Source organism: Arachis hypogaea, chromosome 19 (assembly GCF_003086295.3).
Source record: "Arachis hypogaea cultivar Tifrunner chromosome 19, arahy.Tifrunner.gnm2.J5K5, whole genome shotgun sequence".
Taxonomy (NCBI): Eukaryota; Viridiplantae; Streptophyta; class Magnoliopsida; order Fabales; family Fabaceae; genus Arachis; species Arachis hypogaea.
The window spans coordinates 17,492,218-17,509,434 of record NC_092054.1 but is presented as its reverse complement, the minus strand read 5'-3'; the positions used below and the strand labels follow the sequence as shown (position 1 = coordinate 17,509,434).

At 31.2% G+C, this 17,217-nt stretch overlaps 2 protein-coding genes across 11 annotated transcripts; one reads left to right on the top strand and one right to left on the bottom strand.

The window, feature by feature from the left end:
* The first annotated feature begins 486 nt into the window (after nucleotides 1-486).
* Nucleotides 487-4,768, top strand: LOC112779609 (uncharacterized). 4 transcript variants are annotated; one of them, XM_025823938.3, is made up of 8 exons: nucleotides 487-836; nucleotides 987-1,076; nucleotides 1,361-1,416; nucleotides 2,421-2,516; nucleotides 2,619-2,696; nucleotides 2,887-2,949; nucleotides 3,472-3,645; nucleotides 4,394-4,768. In XM_025823938.3, the coding sequence occupies exons 1-8, from the start codon at nucleotides 641-643 to the stop codon at nucleotides 4,562-4,564; spliced, it is 924 nt and encodes a 307-aa protein (XP_025679723.1). In that variant the 5' UTR covers nucleotides 487-640; the 3' UTR covers nucleotides 4,565-4,768. The 4 variants fall into 4 exon arrangements, with proteins under 4 accessions (XP_025679723.1, XP_072084877.1, XP_072084876.1 ...); XM_072228776.1 differs by having other exon boundaries at nucleotides 540-836; nucleotides 4,404-4,768; XM_072228775.1 differs by having other exon boundaries at nucleotides 540-836; nucleotides 3,469-3,645; nucleotides 4,404-4,768.
* A 4,170-nt stretch (nucleotides 4,769-8,938) lies between these two features.
* On the bottom strand, nucleotides 8,939-11,605 carry LOC112777204 (protein ELF4-LIKE 4). 7 transcript variants are annotated; one of them, XR_011878037.1, is made up of 4 exons: nucleotides 11,250-11,603; nucleotides 10,764-10,890; nucleotides 10,571-10,634; nucleotides 8,939-9,595 (listed from the first exon to the last, which is right to left on the bottom strand). XR_011878037.1 is itself a non-coding variant. In XM_029295964.2 (4 exons), exon 4 carries the CDS (start codon nucleotides 9,559-9,561, stop codon nucleotides 9,217-9,219), a length of 345 nt encoding a protein of 114 aa, XP_029151797.1. In that variant the 5' UTR covers nucleotides 9,562-9,595; nucleotides 10,571-10,634; nucleotides 10,764-10,890; nucleotides 11,383-11,605; the 3' UTR covers nucleotides 8,939-9,216. The 7 variants fall into 7 exon arrangements, 5 of the variants coding, with proteins under 5 accessions (XP_029151797.1, XP_029151798.1, XP_025677300.2 ...); XR_011878038.1 differs by having other exon boundaries at nucleotides 10,786-10,890; nucleotides 11,250-11,585; XM_029295964.2 differs by having other exon boundaries at nucleotides 11,383-11,605.
* Between the last annotated feature and the right edge of the window lie 5,612 nt (nucleotides 11,606-17,217).

Here is a 17,217-nt window from a genome sequence, read left to right as displayed (position 1 = left end):
TAAAATATACATGTTTGAAATAAAAAAAGATAAACTTAAGAATTAAAATACAATTAAACTTAGAAATCTTTAAATCAGTGATCTAGTAATTAGTGGTCAGTTTGATTATAGTTCATAAGAACCTTGGTCTGAATTTTTTATTTTATTATTGGTGAAAAAGATAGAGTTTTACTTAAAAATGTTTATAAACGGTGTTTAACAGGAGGTTGGAGGCGCCGTTCTGATGATAGGTAAAGACTCACGTATATTTGTTTTCATATGAAATTGATAGTTAAAAATCGTTAGATGATAATTTAGTCAAACTTGTTAAATCATTTAACAATTTTTAAATATCAATTTCACATAAAAATAACTGTATGTCCAGTTATCTAATAGTCTGACTAGTGACCGAATTAACCAATTCGACTAATAACTCATCGATTGAATCAATAATCCAATAATCCAGTAATCTGACTGGTGATAATCCAATAATCCAGTAATCTGACTGGTTCCATCACCAGTTCGATTCTGATAACTATGACTCTAACTCCTTTGTCGGTAAGAATTAAGAAACACGAATTAGTAAGGGCTTTTAGGGAATTGCAGAGTGTTATCCTTTCAAGCGGGAACCAACGGTTGGAGGAAGGCGCCACTGCCAACAATGGCGTTGGTGTGTTCTTCTACGCTTTCTTCCATCCTTTCCCTCCAAAGCCATCATCTTCTTTTGGATTCTCAAACTTCAACCACACCATTTCGTTCTTCTTTCCTCTTCATCAACACAGATAACTCATTTTCTCTTGTATGTCATGCCAAGAAGAAGCTCACTTTTTTCGACCAAATTCTCGATTACATCGAAGGTGGATACTTCTCCACGTACCCTCTTTTTTTCTTCTTGGCTTCTTAAAAACATACTCCTCCTGTTCTTCTCACATTATAGATTAACGAAAATAATTTTGGATACTATTTTTCCTCTATAATCAAACATGTATTAATTAATTAATTTCTAGGGGGTCCAAAATTAAGGAAATGGTATGGTGCACCTGATCTCCTTCCAAAAGACGACACTAACACACAAGATGAAGAGGATGATTATCCGGGTAAGTTATTTTAGTGGTGAAAATTTGAGCGCAATTAACTTCATATGAAAGAAGTTGAACGTGAAGTTGATAGTTGAGAGTCTTTATACTACAATTTAATCAAATTTGTTAAATTATTTAATGGATTCTTAGTTATTAACTTCGCATGAAAGGTAATTGCATTTACTCGAATATGAAATATTGATTCCGTCCATCAATACTTATACTTGATAGTTTACTCTTTTTCTTTTATGCTTATTTATTCTGAAATTTTGATATCACACAATTGTATTGTACCAACGCAGAAGATGAAATCAGGGATGCAGTGCTAGTAACAGATGGAGATAGTGAGATGGGTCAGGTCTGCTTGCCAATTTTTTTTTAAATTATTATTACAAGCTTTGCCTTATTATTGATATATAAAAATCTTGTAATTCAAGAACAATTTTCTTATCAACAATGTTATTTACACAGGCAGAAAAGTTGGTCCCTATTTATTCACTACATTTACAACTAACTGAAACATGAATCAACATATGTATAGATGTAATACATAGGATTTACATTGAGTGGAAAGAGTTTTATTTTGATGCACTCACAATGTAAAACGTTTTACATAATCGTCAAGTTACATCCGTTCTTTTAAATTATCATTTACGCGATTAATGTAAAGGTGTTTGCTGGCATATATATTGTAAGCATACATAGAATTCCGAGGTGAGAAAAAACAAACATGCGAGTCCCTCTTTTTCTTTTTTCTTTTTTTTTCTTCTCTTCAATGAATACACCTTTGTATTCTATGCATTGTTTGAGTATATATGCGAGTCTTTTTCTAATGTAAAAAGTAATTATTTTTACTTACGTAATATTACATTATTAAATGTACGTATAAAATTTTTTTATATTGGCAATATATCAAAATTAAATTTTAAAGAGAATTGCCTCCGAACTTCTGGAACCTTATACTTCATAAATATGTATCCATTGTCTTGATTGACTTATATTAAAGGGAAAATTTTACTAAATAGTTTGGTGAAAATCATCTTGACGACTTCTATCTGATTAGGAAGATTGATTTTCCCTTAAAGTTATTTTTTAGGAATAGTGTTATAATTAGAGGAGTATTTAGTGCTATATTTTACAAAATATATAACTAAGAGAGCTGGAATTTTCTTTTTGGGGTTAACAAGGAGCGAATTTTAAACTTTTTCTAATTTTCATATAAGCCATGTCGTGAAATCACTTTTTCTAAAAATTTAAACTAATAGGAGAGGATACACGAATATTTATATCTCTTTACCCTGTATTAAAGGAATCCATGACATTAAAGCCTTGTTGAGTCAATGTTTTCTGGGTTTTACACAGATGGTGATATTGTCACTAATTGTGAAGCCAACTCGAATAAAGGCACTGGTAAAGGATAAACGGGCTGCACTTGAAGCCTTTGGAACTTATGTTGAGGTGGATAAAAGTTAATAACCTTTTTTTTTTTTCATTTTTTTTATAGTTCCTTATTTAATCATGATTATTATTTACTCATTGCATGATATTTGTTGGGAACAGTCCATGACAGGTGATACAAGTGACAATCGATTCCTCAAGAAAGCTCTCAGAGGAGTTCGCACAATTATATGCCCAAATGTATGTATGAACACCTTCACTCATTTGCATTTGTAAAATTTGAACAATGATACTTGATCATTTTTTAGTGTCAAAATTTTGCACTTATAGAGATAAAGACAAAGACAAAGGTGATACTATTATATTTGTTGTCCTTAGAACAATGTTCCAAATGGATAAATGATTGAATTATTTCATTAATGTTTTCCAGGAGGGTTTTCTTTCCAATGTTGGGAGCCTTCAAGGGGTACAACATATAATCCTCTTATCACAGGTACCCTTTTCCTTTATTATCCCTAGAAATGCTATTTTCTAAGTAAACTATCAAAATGGTACCCAAAAGTTTATAGCGTTGACAAAAATAATTTTGAAAGATACAAATGACAAACGAACACCCGAAATACTTAAAATCGTGACAAAAATAACCAAATATTAAATATATATTAAAAAAAAAGGTTTTAGAGATAATATCTTTTATGCGATTTTTTGCAAGCATTATTAGAAATAACATTTGGATAAAAATATCTAAATAGATATAAGATTTGGAAGAATATACTAGCTTATTTCATATAAGATTTGATGTTTTATGAATGCTAATTTGATTAAGTATTTACCCAAACATCATATTGATCCTAATTTTTTTATTTTTTATTTTTTTGGTCGATTCAAAACTTTATTTCTCCAACAAAGTTGAGTCATAGGAGAAGCATTACTCTTCTCAAGGTTACTTTCCGTTGAAGAAAACAAGAAGAGTGTTTATTTGTTGCCTTGTTTTGTTTTTTTAACAAAGTAGCAGTTGTCAGTTTATAGTGGTAAAAGTGGGATCCAATCTATGATGAAAAGCAATGCAAAGAAATTGGCAGAGCAAGATGAATCAGTGTTGAAGAGCTCAGGGATTCCTTACACCATTATTAGAACCGGTGCATTTCAAGATACAGCTGGTGGAAATCAAGGCTTTACCTTCGACCAGGTACATACAACACCCTACATTTTTATTTTTCTTCTTTTTGATAATGGAAACAATCTGAGACATAATAAGTATATGTTTCATAGGATGTTTTTACTTGTCAAACCCAAAACAAAGCATGCTATTGCTATCAACTAATCTCGTCACTATTTGATATTGCTACTTGTTATTAGAACATTTCTGTGAGTGCTATTCTGATCTAATATTAGCAATCTCTTTCTATTAAAATGGTTATTTCTAGTTTATGTTGGATCAATATGATACAAGTATTGAATAAGGTACAATAAAATATACAGAAATACTATGTGCACATTAAAAATCAAATACCAAATCAGTTACTATGTATTTGTGTATAAATACATATGTAGTTTAACTAATTTTTATTATGTATTTTTGTATTTCAATATGCATTTTTACTGGTGGTTGATTTTGGAATACACCTAACATGGTTGTAAAATATATGCATATAATAGGACAATCTGGCACAAAGTATCTTGTGTTATATAGGTCCGGTCATTCGGAAAAGGACCGCATAGAAAGAGTGCAATATAGACAATTTGATTTACTTGCATTATATTTGACAGAATACTTATAATAGTCTCAATAACAGAGAAAAATAAACAGCCTCGTATTTTAGATTTAAAAAAGAGTTACAAGTAAAATTTGAAGCAACAATATTTGATGAAAACAAAAGTAGTATTAGCATGGCATTGAACTTTATTTGATATGCACTAATATATATACAAAGCAGGGTTGTGCAGCTAGTGGAAGTATTAGCAAAGAAGATGCTGCCTTTGTTTGTGTACAAGCCTTGGACTGTGTCCCACAATCTGGATTCATATTTGAGGTGGCGAATGGCCAAAATCAAGTTTCAGATTGGAAACAATGTTTGACAGCGTTGATGGAGAAACCGAATCAATGACTTCAATGATCTTTCACATGGCACCCTATTTATTTTTTCTATTCTAGTGTTTGAAATTGTTGGTGAATACTAGAACCGCATTTTCATCAACACCCTGTTGTGCAAATGAATGGGGATGAGATAAGTTTACTTAGGCTCATCGGCTCAACTATTTTATTCAATTTTTCTTTTTCAAATTCAAACTCGACATGCATATTAAACCAATCGGGATGGCAGCATTTTCATTTGTTATGGCAGTCACCAAAGTCCCAATCAATTCATTAATACAGGGTTACAGAGTTATAGTTCACTAGTCTATTTAAACAAGTGTTGGGAGTTCGAATTTCGTCTTGTGCATGCAGTAACCCGTTGGACAAACTCTTAAATAGAACTCAAATTCGTGACAGATTAGTCTTTGACCTGAGAATATCATGGAAAACCAAAAAGAAAAGCATGTCATCATTCTTTTCTTCCTCCTAATTTTTAAGCATATCATCGTTCTCTATCATCAGTTCATCATTAGGACGACATGGATTCTCTTGTAGTAGACTTGGACAACATTGATTCTCTACTACAATATTACATAGATGTAGTCTATAGTGTCTACAAGTTTTAGTGGCTATGGTGACTATGGACTTTACAAATCATCAGATGCTGAAATTTTCAACCATACAAAATGAAAAATTGAAGCACGTTTCAGTTACAGTTCTATTAATAAATAATGACATGTTTATGGGTCTGTAAATAAAAGAAAAAAATTAGACCATTTATCATATTTCTTGACAAAAAAAAATGGTCTATCGTTTTCTCTCGTCGTTGGAAATGGAGTCGCTACCAATGTCCAAAATAAAAAAAATGGTAGTATCTGAAAATACTTATATTGTATTAATCTTTTTTTCTCACGTTAATAAATAATTATTTATATCTTTTATTTTAATTAAAATAATCATTTTATTCTGCAATAAAAAATTTAAAGTCTAAAGTTACTGTTATTAATTAAATTTTAATATTATATTAGTCAAGTGAAATTTAAAATTATTAATTACAAAAAAAAAAAAGTATAAGTAGACAATGAAAATATTAAATAATGTGAACAATAGATATATCGGATGTTCAATTTACTAAATGTGCAGATAATTATTCTAATATTAAGATTTAAGTGAGTAATTTGAAGTATAATATATTTTATTTGAATTGGACTAATTTTAAAGTCCGTTGTTTATGTTGTTTAAAAAAAATTATTAGTTATTTAACATAATCCTTACAAAAAAAATTATACATTGACCTATGTTAATTAAAAATAAAAGATATAAACAATTATTAGTCTTTTTTTATTGCAGAATAAAGTGATTATTTTAATTAAAAATAAAAGATATAAATAATTATTTATTAACCTGAGAAAAAAAGATTAATACAATATAAGTATTTTCAGATACTATCATTTTTTTAATTTTGGACATTGGTAGCGACTCTATTTCCAACGACAAGAGAAAACGATTGACCATTTTTTTTTTGTCAAGAAATATGATAAATAGTCTAATTTTTTTCTTTTATTTACAGACCCATAAACATGTCATTATTTATTAATAGAACTGTAACTGAAACATGCTTCAATTTTTCATTTTGGTTGAAAATTTCAGCATCTGATGATTTGTAAAGTCCATAGTCACCGTAGCCACCAAAACTTGTGGGCACCATAGACTACATATATGAGAAAGTATATGTAATCAATAGTTTTTTAGCTACAGCTAATAATTCCATTACTGTTAATATATGCATCTTGGATAATAGTCATGTTTTCTTAGGTGTTGGATGAATATTAGCTAGAAAATTGAAAATTGTTGGTCATGTAGCTGGTCTTCAATTCTAAGTCCAAAATCAACCTTAGCTTACATTGCTTTTTACTTAAAATTGAACCCATGATAACAAAAAACTGTGCCAGGTTTTGGATCGTATAATTTCATTAATTTGAGACTCTTTTCTGTATGTTTCTTTTATTTTTATTTTATTTTTCCTGGTCTATGTCTATGGTATTTTTAGATCTATAGATGAGAGAGCTAATTTCTCAAAAAGGAAAAAAGAAAAAAAGGTTGGGGGGATGAGAAAATAAAGGGTAAAAAGTAAAAACTCAAAATAATGGGCATTGAGTAGTTTAATAAATCTAATGTGAATTAAACTTCTGCACATAATATTTTGCTCTAATATGGGTATGTGCATAGCATTTCATTTTTACATTATTATCATTTTATTCTAAATAATTCATGTATGTCTTAGCTTGAAAGGGTAAATTATATTTAACCAAAAGATTAAAGCTTTTCCATTATCCCAAGAACAATTTTTCTCAAAATGTATTATAAAAAAGTACAGTGCAAAAGGCTTGTTTCCTCTATAAAGCTCTGTAGTCTTTAACTCCTAAGAAAAGAGAAGGGAAAGGGGTTGCATCCTAAAAAGTAAAAACTAATAAGCATCTCTGACCAAAAAAAAAAAAAAAAAAAAACTAATAAGCATCCAAGAGGCTCCAAATAAAGGCTTCATCATGAATACACCCTTCTTTAATCTTTCATTTGCTTTTTAGTATTCTTGGTCAATTATTTATTGCTACTTTTAATGGTTTGGCAGAATGCCAACTTTCTTTTCTTTTAGTAATCTTTCTACAATCACAATCATATGCAATGCCATTGCCCCCACCCAAAAGGCAGGAAAAAGTACTCATGTCTTACAACTTCAATCATATTCCATGTGATTATTAGCAGTGACTAGTTACAATATGGGCGTGTTTGGTTACCAAGATGGAGTTAGACTACCTATGATCACTTTCTTTATTCAGACAAAAAGCATCCTCAACACATTTAGCAAAAAATAGCTCCTGAAGTTATCAAATTATTAAATATAATCCTCCATTCCAATCCTAGAAAAGCACATGAAAACAAAACAATACTCCACCTATATTCCCTTTTATTTGTCACAATCAATTTCATCACATAATTATTGTATTTATTTCATGAGTATTACTGGAATGCCCAAAATCCCACATCTAGTAGTATTAAATGCTTGATGTTGTATTTGAAAATGGTTATTCCTCCTGTGATTCTCCATGTTCCTTTTAGTACTAGGCAGTGTTTGGATAGTGTCTTTGAGACACAAATACACAGTAAGACATAGACACAAAATATACAATTTTTTTTTGCTATGTTTGGTAATGATGTACAAGACACATTGATCTTAACTAAATATCATATTTACCCTTATCACTGCAACACTACTACCAACATTGCTTTCCACCATCACTGTCATTAATTTTTCAGCCTCAATCTAAATAACTATGAAATATCATCAAAATCTTTAATCCAATAATCAAATCAATAATTTTTCTATATATAAAAAATTAAAACAGAGATCCAAGAAAAAAAAAGAAACTTGAACAAAATATGTCCAATGAAAAAGAATAATGAAAAAAAATACAAAAAACAAGTACAATTTGAAAAACAGATATAGAGGCGGTGAAGATAGATCTATATACAGGAAGAGACAACGGAGGCGTCGGCACCAGCATGAACCAACAAAGGCAACGGAAGTGGGTGAAGGTAGATCTAGAGGCAATAGAGGCATCGACACAAGCGACGAAGAAGAGCGGCGAACCAAGGCAGATCTGGAGGCGGCACGACGATGGGGATGACGGAAGGCGACAGGGAGGCAGCACAACGATGGTGACGGCAACAACGCTGAGAGGGAGATGAGGGCGACGGCGGAAGAAGAGAGAGAAGGCAGAAGAGAGGAAGAGAGGCGGACAAAGGAAGGAGGCGGTGGCAACGCCAGCAGTGGTGGCGGTGACAATGGTGGAAGGAGAAGGCAGGGTAGAACAGAGGTTGGAAGGTGGAATGAATTGGAGAAGAAGAGAGAGAGTTATGAAGATATGGTAAAAGATAAAATTAGAATTTTAAAAGATAACTAGGGATAAAATTAAAAAATTTTGTGTCTCATGAGTTATGTCTCAGTGTCACAGCTTAAAGGAGATACACAAAATACATGTATTTCATGTACATCTGTGTGTAACCGTGTCCATCAAAATTTTGTGTCTCAACAAACAAACAGTGTACACGTTCCACCGTGTCCATGTCTCTAGTGCACATGGACATGAACCAAACGCTACCTAACATCTACTATAAAAAGTAAAAAATGATTAGCACATTTAAGTGATAACAGACCAGCACACAACCTCCCATAATTTTAATCCTCAGAGTGTGTTAGTCGAAGAGCACAATCATCAATAAATGATGACATTTAGTTTGAGTTGCTGGATGATTGGATCATAGACGTACAGAACCAGGAATGAAACTAAGAATGACCCATCAAATATTATCAAACAATGCAGAAAAATTTAATCACTATCAGCAATGTTAAATAAGTTCAAGCTTGGAAAATTGAATTAATGGCCCACTGTTTTCCATTTCACGGGGCTAACGAGTTGTTTGAAATTACAATTATATGGTACACAAATTGGTACAAGAGATTAGATCATTAACTAAAGCTCTATGCCCTCCAGACATAAAACCAATATGGAACACAAAAAATAATTTGGAGAGTACTTACATAGTCCCACTCGACAATTTCTATCCGCCATTAGAATGAACATGTTGATTTAACTGCTTTCAAACTCAAATATCAATGATCAATCAGGTAGATCTAATTCTCTTCTGACTGATTTTTCCATCAGATTTCAAAGTTCCACTTGAGTCCCCTTCAGATGAAGCTTCCCGAGACTTGGTGAAAGAACCAGAAAGATCAGCATAGAGATCAACCACCCTTCTGATGTTGCTGTTGAGCTCTCGAATCAAACCGACATTTCTGCTCAAGTTATCGGGCCTCTTGGATTCATGGTTTTGGTTTATCTCATTGATTAGTAGCCTATTCTGGTTCAAGATATCTTGGGCTTGCAACAAGTTCTTTTGAAATATTTGTAGAATTCTACTATCTACTTGAGTTGTATTGCCTAATTCTCCAAATATATCACCTTCCATTTCAATTATGCTTATGATTCAGTTGACAAATGCACTGGAAGAAAAAATAGAAGAAGAATGAATGAATGAATAGAAAGCAAATACATTGACCAATATGAAGAAGAGAAGTGGACAAAAGAAGTATGAGATATCTCACAAAATTTTAAAGAAGAAAATAAAAAGTGAGCAATTGGATGGGATGCTAAATCTATTTGATTGCAGGAGAGGAAAGAAACTCAAAAAGTTGGCTCAGTATTTTTTAGGCCAAAGAGAAGCACAAGACAATCAATACACATGCTTTTATCATATTCTTTCCTCTATCAGTTAAGCAACCAAGAAAAAGGGTGCCCGGTGCAATAAGAGTTTGCATAAGATTCCGAAGACCAAGCAAATGACATTATCATCAACAATGCTAGTGTTAAAGGTCGCTGGCTACTGTTAACCTAATTATTTTCCAACAAAACATCATTTCAGTTTCAAATTACAGCATTACACAATGCTTCCAAGAGTAAAAATAACCAAGAGTGAACGGACAAAAGTACTAACACATCTTGCAAATCCATTTCATAATTTTCTCTAATCTAAATATAATCTGTCAATTAAAAAAAATCATAACCAAGCAGCCATTTGCAGAGCTTGTCCCTCTAATTGTAAAACTTATATAATTGTAAATGTTTCCAAAAGCCCTTCATAGTTCCAATGAGTTCAAACTGAATAATCATGAATGAAAAAAAAATTATTTGTAAATAGATGTAACCATTAGAAATAAGATTCAATCTAGATTTAAAAAAAAATCAAAATCTTACCCCAACGGGGAAAGAAGAGATATTTGGTGTAAAAAGTATATTTTGATATTTCTAAAATTTGAATCAATAGTTCAATACCTCTTAATTCAAATGTAAGATACTAAGATATTTATCATTTTGACTGGTGTTATATTTATTATTTTTATACACATTTAATGAATAGAAGGCCAGATTATTAGGCACTAAGAAATACACTAGAAATAACCATAAAAACATTCACTCACACAAATGTTTCGTCGAATCTATCTCTTAGGGCCGCCAAAATTGAGGATTGATCTCCTCGAGAACCTGAAATTAGCACAGAAACAATTATTCACAAGTTAAATGTGAACATAAATTTAGGATCTAATCCCAATTCTCAATCCTCTTTCTTCAACCTCATAATAAAACATTACTCTTATTAATTCACCCACTCACATAACAAAAGAAAAGTCCATACAATAATCAATGCAAGCCACCAAGAACTGAATAAGTGGGTTGAATCATTGCAAAAAGCGCCTTTGACCATCCAAGAGGAAAACAGAACAGATCATGCCACTCAACTCTAAAGGATGAAGGAACAAACCCAAGGTACAAACTCAGAATTTCTAAGAAACAACCAAGTTGAACATTCATAAATACTAAAACACGTAAGAATGGATCCATGTATTCATTTCAAATTTATATTTAAGAGTTCAAATTAACAACAGAGCACAAAATCATTTTATCAAAACAAAATCAAGCAACTAAGAATCATAAAAGTTACATTACATAAGCAATAGAAGAAAGTATAAAAAAAAATCAAGAATAGAAAATCACACAATAATCACCATGAACAACCGAGAGAGAATAAGTAAATACACCTTTCAACTAATGGTGCAATTTAGTAGCAAAGGACCAAAACACACGACAGAAAGAACCTACTTGTTATTGGGGCATTTCATCAAGCACGCAGTCATGTAAAGAAAAAATACATTGACCAAACGCATCAATTTATCATCCCCGTGAACACTACGATAAGATCAAGAGAAACCATAACAAAAAAGAAAACACCTACGACAAGTTAAGAGGAAGAAAGAAGCGACCCAGAGAGGCACAGAGAAAGAGAGAGGAAAAGCGAGCGGCGACTGAGATGGCGTAGCGACGACAGAGACTATGGCGGAGAGAGAGTCAACGCATTGAGAGAGAGAGAGAGAGAGAAACATGGATCGAAAAGTATGAAGAAGAAGAATAAGGAATGAGGGGCTTAGCATGAGCCACACCTCCCAAAGTGTTTCCAGGACCTTACTTCAAATATCTTTTTTATTTTATTATACAGATATTTAAATTACGAATATGTTTATTTTATTATATATATTTTTTTATAGTAGCTTCTTGTTTTCAAAATATTTCTAATATTAATTTGTGAGTTGTTACAATATAGATGATCATTAACCATTTTTTCAATTAGAATTACTTGATCGGTACAAATATTTAATAATAAATAATGTTATTTTTTTAAAATTTGAAAAAGTTAAACTTATACAAATATAAATAGAAGACGTAGTCAAAGGTAATATACACAGAGCAATAATATCAAAGACTAATATCTCTTTTTACGTTGTCACATATAATATATATATGAATCATTTATATTTTATTGAGATAATAATATTGGTGGATATTATTATATTAATACTAGAGTTTTCTATTTATACTTTTTTATTTTATATTTATTTTTTTTATTTATTTATTTTACAACACGTTATCAACACGAGACTCCGATCAAATTTTAGGAAGACTCATGTAATAAATTTTTTTTATGTCAAAGTTCTCTCATATTGAATTTAATGCTTTTGATATATTTGGAAACAATTACTTATCATGAATATTAGATGTCGAAATTCATCTTAATTCAATGGATCTTGGCGATACCATTAAAGCTGAAAATAATGCATCCCAAAATGATAAAGCTAAAGTTATGATCTTCCTTCGTCATCATCTTGACGAATGATTGTAAAATGAATATCTCACACTAAAAGATTGTGCAGATCTGTGGAAAAACTTTGAAAAAAGGTATAATCATAGAAAAAACAGTAATACTTCCTCAAACCCAATATGAGTGGACACACTTGCGTCTACAGGATTTTAAATTAATAAATGAATACAATTTAGCAATGTTCCGAATTATCTCACGAATGAAATTATGTGGAAAAAAAACTTATAATGACATGTTAGAGAAAACTTTCTTGATCTTTCATGCCTTAAATGTGCTCCTACAGCAGCAGTATCAAGAAAGCGAATTTAAAAAATATTCTGAACTAATTTCTTGCCTTCTTGTTGCTGAACGTAATAATGAATTACTTTTAAAAAATCATGAAACACACTCAGCTGGCGCCACCCCATTTCCTAAAGCAAATGCGGAAAATCATAACCCCCAAAGAGGTAAATGACAAGGTTTTGGTAACAAGAAAAATTGTGGAAAGAAGAAAAATTATGTTCACTAAAAAGGATCTCATCAGAAGTGGGATGAAGAAAGAAGTAATGGGTAAAATAAATCAACAGAGGATATATATTTCCATTGTGGTGGAAAGGGTCATTGGTCACGTAACTGTCGTAGTCACGTAACTGTCGTATCCCAAGGCACTTAGTTGATTTTTATTAAGCACTTTTGAAAAATGATGTCAAAAGAAAGGAGACAAATTTTGTTTCAAAAGATATTGCTAAAAATTACACAACTCATTATGAAATATCTCATTGAGGATTCTAAAAGAAATATTGGCCAATGTATTTAAATTTTAAGTATGACGTATATAAATAATATTTAATAAAATATTTATATTTATGAATTTCAAAATCACTAAAGGTGTCAAGTTCTAAAATAATAATAATAGTAATAATAATAATATTTTAGTATATGACACTATTTTTATGTACAGTGTTTTTTTAGAAAAACAATTCTAATCAGGAATACAATTTTTTGCTACTTATTTTATTATTATTTGTCTTTGAAGAAAATGGTAAGAATATATAATGAAGATGTTTGTCTTGCGGATAGTGCAAGTTCGCATACCATTCTTAAAAGTAATATATATTTTACTCATCTTGTACCAAAAGAAAAATATGTTAATATTATTATTAGCTCAAACAATGTGATAGAAGGCTCCAAAAGAGTTATAATTTTGTTTCTCGGAGAAATAAAATTCATAATAAATAATGCACTATTGTCTATCAAGTCTCTAAGAAACTTGCTGAGGAAAATCATGAGTACTTATGTATCACAACTCATTATTCAAATAAAAAAGTTATATTAGAAAAGTTGTTATCACTTTCTTCTGGGTTATAGTATACTAAAATTAGTACAATTAAATCACACGCCATTGTAAACTAGAAGTTTACTAACCCAAATGAATTTATAATTTGGCATGATCAATTGGGACATCCTGTAACAACCATAATGCAGAAAATTATTGAAAATTTCCATGGACATTCGCTAAAAAACCAAAAAATTCTTAAATCTAGTGAATTTTGTTGTGCTGCATGTTCTCAGGAAAAACTAATTTTAAAGCCATTACCAGTAAAAATTAGATTTGAGACTCCTGAATTCCTAGAAATGATTCAAAACGATATATGTGGACTTATTCATCCATCATATGGATCTTTTAGATATTTTATAGTCTTAATAGACGCATCTTCGAGATGGTCACATGTGTGCCTATTATCTTCGCACAATCTGGCGTTTGCGATATTACTTGCTCAAATTATTTGATTAAAAGCACATTTTCCAAAATTTCAATCAAAGCAATTTGTCTTAATAATGCTAGTAAATTCACTTCCCAAACCTTTGATACTTATTGTATGGCTAACGGAATAAGCGTTGAATATCTAGTAGCTCATGTTCATACACAAAATGGATTAGTAGAATCACTTATTAAACACCTCCAATTAATTGCTAAACCCTTACTTATGAGAACGAATCTCCCAACCTCTGTTTGGGGCATGCCATTTTACATGTTGCAGCACTTATTCGATTGAGGCCAATAAGTTACCATCAATTATCTCCTATGCAATTAGCTTTTGGCCAGTAGCCAAATTTTTTCCATTTGAGGATATTTTGGTGTGCGATAAATGTTCCAATTGTCCCACCTTCTCGTACTAAAATAGGATCCCAAAGAAAATTGAAAATTTATGTGGGATATGATTCCTACTCTATAGTGAGGTATCTTGAGATACAAACAGGAGATGTATTTAAAGCTCGATTTGCAGATTGTCATTTTGATGAATCAAAATTTTCAACATTAGGGAGAGAGAATAAGCTTCTTAAAAAAGAACTTAATTGAAATGCCTCATCCTTGATGCATTTAGATTCTCGATCATGGCAATGTGAACTAAAAGTTCAAAAGATTATACACTTGTAAAGAATAGCAAATAAATTGCCTGATGCATTTTCTGCTATGAAAATGATTACTAAATCTTATATACCAGTTGAAAATGTTCTGATTCGAATTGATATCCCAGTCGGACAAATGGTAATCAAAATAAATTCACGTCAGAAGCGTGGTTGGCCTGTCGGTTTCAAAGACAAAAATCCTCGAATAAAAGAGGTAAATACTATTCATATTGAAAAGGATAAAGACATAGTAAATACACTTGCAGTTGTCCAAAATTTTGATATAGCTTTAACGCGAGAAGATGTTCAGATACCTAAAAATACTAAAAATTGTGAAAATAATGAGATCTCGATAAATTATGTTTTTATATGAGAAAAATAGAACCGAAAAAAACAATTGTCAATGAATTATTTTCATATCATGTGGCATTACAAATCATGCATGAAAGTAAGGTTCTTGAACCAAGAACAGTCGAACAATGTCGACAAAAGAATGAATGGCCAAAATGGGAAGAAGCTGTGAAGGCTGAGTTAGACTCACTTGTAAAACGTGAAGTATTTGGACCTGTAATATGTACACCAGAAGATGTAAAACCTATTGGATACAAATAGGTATTTGTGAGAAAACGAAATAAGAAAAATGAAGTTATACGCTACAAAGTTCGACCTGTGGCGCAAGATTTTTCACAAAGGTCCGATATAGATTATGAAGAAATATATTTCTCTGTAGTAGATGCAATAACTTTGCGTTATTTGATCAGTATATCCGCATATTATAAACTACATATGCATCTAATGGATGTAGTAACAACCTATTTATACGGATCATTAGATCGTGATATCTATATGAAAGTCCCTAAAGGACTAAAGATATCTAAACCATCCAATGAATATTCGCAAGAGTTATACTCAGTAAAATTGCAAAAATCTTTATATGGTCTAAAGCAATATGGACAAATGTGGTATAATTGTTTTACTGAGTATTTGGCCAAAAACGGATTTAAAAATGATGATATCTACCCATGTGTTTTCGTAAAGAAATCTGCATCTGGATTCATTATAATTGCTGAGTACGTTGATGATTTAAATATTATTGGAACCACTGAAGAGATTCCAACAATTATAAAAGCTCTAAAAGAAGAGTTTGAGATAAAAGATCTTGGAAAGACTAAATTCTGTCTTGGCCTGCAGATCGATCATACAAAACATGATAAATTTATTCATCAAACAATATACACAGAAAAAGATATTGAACAAATTTCATATGGATAAATAACATCCATTAAGTACTCAATGATCGTAAGATCTTTGGACGTGGAAAAAGATCAATTCTGTCCTAAAGAAGAAAATGAAGATGTCCTTGGTTCTGAAGTACCATATCTTAGTGGCATTGGAGCGCTAACGTACCTTGCTAATAATACACGACCTGACATATCATTTGTTGTGAATTTACTATCAATGTATAGTTCCTCTCCAACCAGAAGAAATTGGAATGGAATCAAACAAATCTTTCGATATATTCATGGAACAGTTGATATGAGACTGTTTTATCCATATAAATCCAAGTTACAATTAGTTGGCTATGCAGATATAGGATACTTGTCTGATCCACACAAAGAAAGATTTCAAATAAGATACCTATTCACATATGGTGATACAGCTATATCATAGATGTCCACAAAACAGATGATAGCAGCAACATCTTCTAATCATGCTGAAATACTTGCGATACATGGGAAAGTCGCGAGTATTTTTGTCTCAAGAGTTTAATTCAATATATTCTGTCATCATGTGGACTGATTGACTACAAAATAGCTCTAACAGTTTTATTTGAATATAATACAGCATGCATTACTCAACATAAGGGTGGATACATCAAATGTGATAGAACAAAATATATTTCTCCCAAATTCATCTTCACTCATGACCTTCACAATCAAGGAACAATTGATGTCCAACAGATACGCTCAAGCGATAATCTGGCAGATTTATTTACAAAGTCACTACCAAAATCCTCCTTTAAAAGATTGATACATCAGATTGGGATCCGCCGATTCTGAGATATTAAATAATGTCGACAAGAGAGGGAGGCTGTACGCTTTTTTCCTTGATCAGGTTTTTGTCCCTGATGGGTTTTTCTTGACAAGGTTTTTAATGAGGCAGTCCTCATCACAAAGGATATTGTACTCTTTTTCCTTCACTAAAGTTTTTTCCAATTAAATTTTTCTTTAGTAAGATTTTAATGAGGCATATTCATAATGGTCATCCAAGTGGGAGTGTTATAATATAGATGTCCATCAACCGTTCCTCCAATTAAAATTACTTGGACGATACAAATATTTAATGATAGATGGTGCCATCTTTCCAAAACTTGAAAAAATTAAACTTACACAAGTATAAATAAGAGGCATAGTCATAGTCAGAGACAGTATACACACAACAACAACATCAAATACTTCTTTAACATTAGAGTTTTCTATTCATACTTCTTTATTTTATATTTATTTTCTCTTTTTTATTTAT

Coding starts and splice junctions, on each gene's coding strand:
- LOC112777204 (XM_029295964.2), bottom strand. CDS start 9,561: ATGGAAGGTGATATATTTGGAGAATTAGGCAATACAACTCAAGTAGAT.
- LOC112779609 (XM_025823936.3), top strand. CDS start 641: ATGGCGTTGGTGTGTTCTTCTACGCTTTCTTCCATCCTTTCCCTCCAA. Junction 1,077..1,360: donor TGAAGAGGATGATTATCCGG/GTAAGTTATTTT, acceptor GTACCAACGCAG/AAGATGAAATCAGGGATGCA. Junction 2,697..2,886: donor GCACAATTATATGCCCAAAT/GTATGTATGAAC, acceptor AATGTTTTCCAG/GAGGGTTTTCTTTCCAATGT.